The sequence below is a fragment of the Protobothrops mucrosquamatus genome, unplaced genomic scaffold (genome assembly GCF_001527695.2).
Source record: "Protobothrops mucrosquamatus isolate PMUCROS unplaced genomic scaffold, P.Mucros_1.0 scaffold2540, whole genome shotgun sequence".
NCBI classification, from domain to species: domain Eukaryota; kingdom Metazoa; phylum Chordata; class Lepidosauria; order Squamata; family Viperidae; genus Protobothrops; species Protobothrops mucrosquamatus.
Window position 1 is genome coordinate 87,744 of NW_015388601.1, and position 8,496 is coordinate 96,239.

At 61.2% G+C, this 8,496-nt stretch overlaps 1 protein-coding gene across 1 annotated transcript in view; it reads right to left on the minus strand.

The window, feature by feature from the left end:
* SFXN5 (sideroflexin 5) overlaps positions 1-8,496 on the minus strand; it is a 53,916-nt gene that overhangs the window by 22,319 nt on the left and 23,101 nt on the right. Inside the window, exons 7-11 of the mRNA XM_015825193.1 lie at positions 6,779-6,832; positions 4,222-4,278; positions 2,846-2,911; positions 1,429-1,519; positions 512-627 (exon numbers count right to left, since the gene is read on the minus strand). Of these exons, the coding sequence (XP_015680679.1) occupies positions 512-627; positions 1,429-1,519; positions 2,846-2,911; positions 4,222-4,278; positions 6,779-6,832 (384 nt within the window). The remainder of the gene's footprint in view (positions 1-511; positions 628-1,428; positions 1,520-2,845; positions 2,912-4,221; positions 4,279-6,778; positions 6,833-8,496) is intronic.

Consider the following 8,496-nt stretch of genomic DNA (forward strand, 5'->3'; position numbering starts at 1 on the left):
GGGGGGGGAGGAGGAGAACCAGGCAGGTGTGGGTGGGTGTCAGGAAACATCTGGAGCATCTTCCCACAGACACAGCTGGTGATCGCTAATTAATTCCAGTCAGGGAAGTTAGAATTTCTCCTATCTCCCTCCCTGTTTGCCACCCCACAATTGGGCACCCGGACCCTTCCCTCTCGGGAGGGGGGGCAACTGTGGAGGGAGGCAAAACGCCTCCTGCTCTTCTGGACCCCAGATAATGCCAGGGCCTTTTCCACCCCTCTGCTGGCAGGGCAGAGTGTGGGGGTTGGGGGTGTGGAGACCCCCCAAAAGCCTTGACCAGCAGCAGAATGCCCCCTCCCCATAGCACAGGCCCTCCTCTGCTAGGAGCAGAAATTCTCAGAGGGGCGAAGGGGGTGGGCATCTTTCCTCTCTCCCTGCGCAGCCTGGCCTCTGCACGCCCATCTTGGTGGGACCCCCAACCCCCCCTGCCCCTGGTGAAAGAGGCCAGCCGGGACCCCCGAGAGGCACATACGTGTCTGGCAGCGATCCGGGACGATCCAACCACGTTCCCTTCCGCATCCAGGACGTTGATCCCTTCCTCCAGTTCTGTGTGCCTCATCAGAACCACGTTGCAGATGTTGGCACTTGCTAGGTGGGGGGCAAGGAGAGAGGAAGAGCTGAAAAGCCATGCTGGAAGGAGGGGGGAGCCCTCTGCCCCACGGCTGCTGATCCCAGAGAAAAGGGTGGCGATAGCAGAATTTGAACTGGGGCTTTCTGATTCCTTCCCCCCCCCTCCGGACCTGGGTGAAATTGCATCTATTGGGGTAGGGGATAGTGTCATAGCTTGGCTAAGCCACCCCCCCAGCCAGCCCCATCTGAAAGCACTTCCTGCAGCCCCAAAGTCTCCCTGGAGTCATTGCCCCCACCCCATGCCACTCTCTTCCCTCCCAGACCACCGGATGCCCACAGGTGCTCCGGCAGAGTTTTCCTTCCAGAATTGCTGTCCACCCCTCCCCCTCGGTGCCTCTCCTCCCCCAGAGTATCTTGGGCACCCCCAGGGTCCCCCCCCCAAACCAAGCTGAGGCTGTCCCCAAAGCAGCAGAGAGGAAGCAGCCCAGAGAAGCTCCGGGCACAGCCATGCCTGGGGGGGCTGGCTCCATTCCTGCCCTCCTGCCCCATAAGGTGAGTCTGGGAGACCCCAGTCCGGAAGCCCAAGGGCTGGACTGCCTTGAGTGACCCTTGCAAATCCCAGGGTGGGGGTCTCCAGGGTACAGCAGCCCCCTGTGAGTCAGGGGAATGTCTTATCCTGCTATACCTCCTGCCCAGCCCAGGGGATATCCGCCCCTCCCAAGACTGGACACCCTCCAACCTGGCTGAAGTCTGGCTCCAGAGCCCCCCCAGGACCCCAGCAGCAGCAGCCTCTGGGAGAGGGCGGGGGGGGGGTCTCACCTACGGCAGGGAATGGCACGAATCTCTGGATCAGGAGCCGGGTGGCTGGCGTAAACTGGTTGGCTCTCTGGATGAGAACGTTAAGGCCCACCTGCAGGGGAAGCAAGCCGAGGGAGGTTAGGGGGCTGAGCCCCTCACCTGCTGGGCGCCCAAGAGAGGGATTCTTCCCGCTTCCCCCCCCTCCCCCCAAATTCCCTCTGCTAAATGCTCAACTGAAGACTGACCCTTCCTGGAAATCTGAACGTGGCAGGTCGCTGAAGCCCCCACAAACCATGAAGAGCAAAAGGCTCTCGTGAGGTTCAGCCGTGCGACACCGCACCACGTTTAAAGGGGAAACCACAACGTACCCACGGTCCACGTGGCATTTGCTCTTCCCAAAGGGGCCCACTTGGCCTATCAGAGCATGTGGGGCAGCAGTCAGGCCAAGGGAGACCTTTAATTCTACCCACCCCCGCAAGGTCAGAGGCAGGAAAGCAGGCAAGGGGACCCGAAGCCCATCATCCACTTCCTTTCCCAAGGAGGCGGCTGAGGGCTTCCGCCAGAGAGCCGCAGAACCAAGACGGAGGCTGCTTCTCCTTGCTGCCTGGCCGGCCTCAAGGCTGAGTGCGGTTCCCTCGCGGTGTTAAGTGGTCAGCGAAGGCAGGCCGGCGGGGGTCCCCGCTCCACGGCAGATGCCGGTGGGGGATTCGCAGACTATCAACGCATCTGCAGCAACTCCTGACAGACAATTATCAAGGTGGGCCGAAGGAGGGAGGAAGCCGCAGGGCGCCATCACCAGTGAAGTGGTGTTGCTGAGAGGTGGGGCGGGGCGGGGGGGCAGTGGGGAAGGAGGGGAAAGGAGAGCCGGGCAGGGGGGCTGGGCCAAGCAGCCGCCTTCCTGGCACAGAAGAGGTGGGCAGAGCCCCGGGGGCTCCTTGGCGGCATCTCTGAGGTCAGCCGACTGCCGAGGGGTGAGGAATTCTGGAGTTTTGTCCAGGGGTCCTCAAGTCGCCACTGTTGAACGGTCGCTAAATGAATGGTTGTACGGCAGGGAGTGCCCATGTTCAGATCTGTCCTTGAAGTCCCTGTATGTCTGTTGACCTTTGCTCTCCCTCAAGAGGGGCAGACTCCCCCCATTCCTCCCTCCTCCAAGACCGAGCCTGCTCATTGGTTGAAACTGTGGAGCAGGGAGGGACTCTCTTGGGCCCGCCTCCACCTCTGTGGGGCAACCCAGGGGTCTCCCCGAAGACCCTGCCTGGCAAAGCCTTCCTCCCCACAGATCCTGGGTGCACAACCCCCCCCCCCGTGGGGACCCTCACTCCACAGGCTTCGGGGGGGAATCTTCTTGTGGCCAGGAAGCTGCCCCCCCCCGGGCCTAAGTAAGAGAGGGGCTTCTGGCTCCCCCTCCCAAGAGAAAAAGCCTTAAAGGGCCACTCACCGCGATGGAGACGGCACTGACCACGGCCCCCAGGTAGCCCTGGATGAACTTGAAGGTCGGAGACGGCTGGGAAGGAGGAGGAAGAGGAGGCAGCAGCTGAGTTCACAAGTAGGAAACGAGGGGGGGGGGGACAAAAGAAGGCCTGAAAGGAAATGGGGGGGCGCTCCTGGGATGTGCAGGGCCTCCAAAAGTACGTGGGAGATGCTTGGGCCCCGCAGGGTGGCTCAGGGGCAGAGAAGGGACAAGCGAGCCCTGCCCCAGCCCTTTGTTTGTAGCCCCCGAGACCCCCCCTCAATACAGCCCCTTCATGTCCCCCTCAAAGCCCAGCTGTCAACGCTGCTAACATCGGACGTTCTTGCTTTGACAACAGATGGAAATGCAGCCGTTTTCTCTATTGCTTTTAGAATTAGTTGATGCTGGGAGGGGGAATAGGGAGGAGAGTCCAGCTAGTCATAGCAATAATAACTCAGCCATGGGAACCCAAGGTCATTGGGCCCAGAGCTGATAGAGTTTTGGTGGGCTGGAGAGCTGGGGAGAAAGCCCCATGCTTCAAACTAATTGGGGAATGTGATTTATGACAGTTTATTGGAGGAGGGAATTGCACTTTGTTACTTTGAATCCAGGGGAGGGGAATTCAGTTTTTGGCTTTAACTATGTAGTGCCCATACTTTGTTTCTCGAATGAAAGATTCTTTAAGGTAAACAATGCCTCAAAGTTCCTTTGAAGAGTTCCATCTGTCGGAACCATGACAGACCATCATAGAAACGGGCTTTTTTCTGCTGGTGCTGTGCAAGAGCTCTGAAGGAGCTGCGGGCCTTGTCCCCCATTTCCCCCAAGAACGAAAGCAGCCCACCCCAAAAAGATTGGGGGGCGGGCTCTGAACACCTGGAAAGCCGAGCCTGCTGGCGAAGCCCAACCACCCTGGGAGGCTGAGGGCCCAGCGACAGGGCTGTCTGGAGGGCTGATGCCAGAGGTCCTGATCCCTGGGCATGCAGCCAGGCGCTCTGGGGCCAGAGGGCTGGGTGGGGCAGGGGTGGCCGGCTGCTTCCACAAGCCAAGGGGTGGGTTCCAGAACCGGCTCTAAGAGCTGGTTGGTGGGCCCCTTGGAGGAGAAGCGGGGTGGTCCCTTTTGGGCAGCGCAGCTGGCAATGGGGCAGGAGGCCCTGACCTTCCTGAGGGATGGGCAGATGCTGTGCCCAGCCCCAAAGGATGGCAGAGGGGCCGGGCGAGACCTGGCATCTGGACCTCGGGCCAGGGGGTGATGGGCTGACCAGTCCCAGCCCCTGGAGCTCTCCCCGCACCCCAGGAGGATGGTCTGGGCTGGGGGAATCAAGCTGGAGGGGCCCCCCGGGCTCTCGTGTGGAGCCCCCCCTCACCTTGGTAGCGTTCCGGTTTGCATAGTTGACACAGGCATTGTGGCTCTGATTCAACCACTAAAGAGAAGAGAAACAGGGGCAACGCTGGTTAAAGGCCGCGGGCAAGAGGGTGGGCACAAGCGAGAGACGGCTGGGCCGGGGGCAGAACCGCCAGAGAGAAAGGAGCCGGATGAGCGGCTGAAGCAGCCCTGCCGGGGGAGCCTCTGGCTGGCACGGAAAGCCTTCGGTCGTCCAGTCCAGGGGTTTGCGGCTCTGCGTATCTGCAACAGAAGAGCTCCCCCCTCCCGAGATACCAGTGCCCAAGGGCTCACCTCTCTCTCCCTGGCCACTCACTCACTCACTCACACACACGCACGCACACTCACACACACGCACGCACGCAGGCATGCCCCATGCCCAACTACCCCCCCCCCGGCCTTTCTGCTTTCCCAGATCAAATTGGGTCCTGGCATCAGCCCCTCCCCGACTGGCTCTGGGCACAGAGGCTAAGCAGGGGGGGCTCCGAGGGGGGCTGGCAGATGCTGCCGGGAAAAGAACCCCTGCCAGGGGCTGGGGAGCCCAGGTGCCCCCTCCCCCCCATCTGATCGGGCCAGGGAAGGGGCACAGACAGGCGTTTGCCCAAGCCAGTTGTGGGGGGGAGGGCCCCCCAGGGGAGCAGCCTGCCCACTCTGGCCCTGGGCTGCCAAGGGAGGGGGCCCTGGAGAGAGAGACCCCCGAGCTTTGGGCTCGGATTCTGAGCTTGGAGGATCGAAAGGAGGCGAGGAGGCAGCAAACTCTGGGGCGGACCCTCTCCCCTCTCCCAGGGGGCACCTGCCGCCCGGCCCCCTGGGTGCTGCAATCCCCCCCCCCGCTCCCTGCAGAGAGCAGCTGGAGAGCAGGCGGGGTGCTTCTGCAGGGAGGGGGTGCTGTGGGGAGGGGAGCGTTCTGCCACTGACCTAGGACTGGGACCGCCCCCCCCACAGCCTGTTCCAAGGAGGTCGATCCTGGGGGGCTCCCCCAGGCCTACCTGGACAAGAGACCTGCCGAGGCCTCTTCCTGCAAAGTGGGTGCTCTACCACTACCCTGTGGGGGGGGCTGAGTTGGGGGGAACACGCCAGCCCCCAGGGACTGCCCTGGGCCGGCTCCACCTTGGCTCATGCTGTCTGCCAAGGGAGACAATTTAGTGACCTCCTCCAGGCCTCTGACCTCCCCTCCTCTGGGGCCACAGGACCCCCATCCCTCCCTCCGTGACGGCCTTGGAAGGAGGATGGGGCCCTGCTTGCTGCCTTCCTCCTGCAGCCCTTCCCAGGGTACCTGCGGCTCCAGCTGTGGCAGGACAGCCCCCCCGGATGGGGGGGCAGTGTGTGTGTGTGTGTGTTGTGTGTCCCTGAGCAGCCTGGCACTATGAGCTGAGCTGCCCTGGGTGCTTACCTCCACCGGCCCTGCCTGCCCTTCTACTAAGGCGGCTCTGCGGGGGCTGCTCTGTCCCTCTCCAGCTGCTGGGAAAGGAGGCCAAGCTGAGAGCAGGGAAGAGAAGAGAGAGAGAAGGAGGGAAAGGAGTCAGAGAAGCAGGGAGGGAGGGAAGGAAGGGGGCAGGAAAGGCGAGGGGGGAGGAAGGACAGTGGCGAGAAAGGCAGGGCAGCCTGTGCCAGGCAGGAGAAGGTCTGGGGGGGGGAGTGGGGAGGCAAAGCCCCCCCCTCTCCCGGGCAAAACAGCTTTCCAGACCTCTTGCAGAAAGCGCCAAGTGAGAGGAGGATTTATCCTGAGTTAGCCACCTTTACCTCGGCCTGAATGCCAGGCACCCTGACCTGCCACCTGGAAAGAATCCTCTCTTTCACAATACAAGCACACACACACACACACACACACACACAAATTCAGGTCTGGCTTTGCACAGGTTCTTCTGCCTTTCCAAGCTGCTGAGAACGCAAAACCGGCCATTTTCTGGGGTTTCTTTTTCTGCGGGTCCGGTGGGCTCTCCAGACACGGCCACACGTTTCGGGCACGTCCTCACAAGCACAAATGAGGGGAACAGCTTGCTTTTTAGGAGGACGACAAACACTCTTAATTGGCCTAGCCCTGTCGGGGGTTCGAACACAGGCCAGCTTCAGTCTGTGTGTCTCATCCGGAAGAGCCATGGGACCCTTTCAGCTGGCAATTGGGGGGGGGGTGTCCTTCAGTTTGGTCCAGGACTTTCCCCACCCCGTCCCCGTAGCTGGAGGACTGGGGAGCATCCAAGGCAGCCCCCTCCCTTTGGACCCCTGCCCAGGAAGGCCTGGCGTGCTGTAGCTGGGGGGGAACCCTGCAGAACGGATGAGGGCCGGGGAGGGAAGACAATGGATATAGGAGGATGGAGGGAGGGATAGATAAGGAGGAGAGGGGAGGGCTCAGCCAGGGATGGACCCAGAAGGGCAGCAAGCATTTATGAGCAATGACAGCTACCCCAGGTCCCTTTGTGGAATGAGAAGGGTGGCACAAAAGATGAACAAATGAATGAACGGATGAATGAACGAATGGCCTGAGCAGCAGATTACTGCTTGAAACACACAGGTGGCAACGATGGGCACACAGTCCTTACCTGCCAGAAGATGGTGGAGGCCAGAGTCTGGTTTGGCAGCAGGAGACCCACAACCTGTGGGGGGAAAGGGGAGGTTTCAGAAAGAGGAAGGCGCAAACGCCAGGCAGGCCGAGCCTCTCCGGAGGACCCGAAAGGTTCCTTGGGCATAAAACGGAGGTGGGCGACCACCGACGGGGGAGAAGCCTCACCCCTGGGCACACCTGCCACCTGCAGAAAGGGAGGGGCTGTTTCAGCACCCATCCAGCCGGGCTGATGCTGAGGGTCCCCAGGCACAGCCCCTCCCCGGACCCTGACTTTGGCCCACATAAAGTGGCCAAACCGTTGCTCCCGGTGCCCCCTTCTGCGGGCCATTGCTCCCCAGACTTTTTTGGGGGGGATGCAGAGGGCCTCTGCCCACCTGGGGGAGGCTGCCTGCGTGGTCAAGGGGGCCAGGCCGGCAGGGATGAGGGACTTCACCCTGCAAGCCTGCGTCGATCTGCAGAGCACACAGGGGGGCCTCGACTTATAAACTATTCGTTTAGCAACCCTTCAGCTACAGTCGCTCTGAAAATTATTCACCAGGGTTCTTGCACTTACAACCGTCGCAGCATCCCCTTGATCACACGGTCAAAATTTGGGCACTCGGCATCCAGCACGTATTTACCAGGGTCGCGGTGCCCCACGGTCACCCAGTGGCCACCCGGGGCTTGATCCGCCGGCTTCCGGCCAGCCAAGTCAAGGGGGGGGGAGCCAGGTTCATTTAGCAATTTTGAAAGTTGCCTCACTCACTAACAACCATGGCAAAAAAGGTCATAAAACTGCCTTGCTTAACACGGAAAATCTGGTCCCAATTGTGGTCGTAATATCCGTGCTCTAGATCGTTTTCCTCGAGTGGCGGGTGGATCCTGGAGGGGGGGGAGGCGGGGAATGGCTGCAAATGAGTGAGAGGGAGCTGCGCACCCGCCCGCAATGGGGGGGACACGCGGGCGAGGGGCTGCCTGCCCGTCTGCCTGCAAGAGGCACGTGGAGCGTAATTCCTCCATCTGGGCCGGAATCTGCCAAGAACCTACGGCTTCCTTTCCCGTTCCTGGCGGAGAGGAAGACGACAATAAACGAAACCCCAGAGGCGGATTCACTGCGGATCTGCACCCGCAAAGAGACGGAGAAAGTGTTCTCGGGACTCGGGAAAGGCAGCCATTCAAAGCCCCCCCACCCCACAGCCCCATTCGCGGCTCCCACCGGAGACAAAGACTCAGTTCCTGGTTTGAGGCACACATTGATTGCTTGGCTTCAGATGGCCTCCTGCCCTCTGGATGAGGCAGGCAGAAATTCAACCAGTGTGGCTTTCTGCATTGCAGACACGTTGTGTGGGCCACACATAAGTGGGACCCAGGCCTGAATGGACCAGCATTCCCACCCTGCTTTGGCAAATGCCTTGGCCAGCAATGATGGGAGGTGCCAGGTGGGCATGGCGGGTTGGGCTCTAAAGCACCCAGGACGCTGCAGCTCTGGAGCAGCCAGGCCCGTCTGCTGGGGCTGCCCTTGAAGGCCAGAACCCAGGGGGCTTCTGAGGGGGCGGGGGTCAGCTGATTCCAGAAGCCTGGACCGTCTTAGCTTCAACTACAGCCCCAGAAAGGGAAGGAGGAGGGAGGGAAGGAGGAGGAGGAAGAAGGGAAGGGGAGGAGGAAGAAAAAAGGACGGAAGGAAGGAAGGAAGGGGAGGGGAGGGGGGGAAGGAAG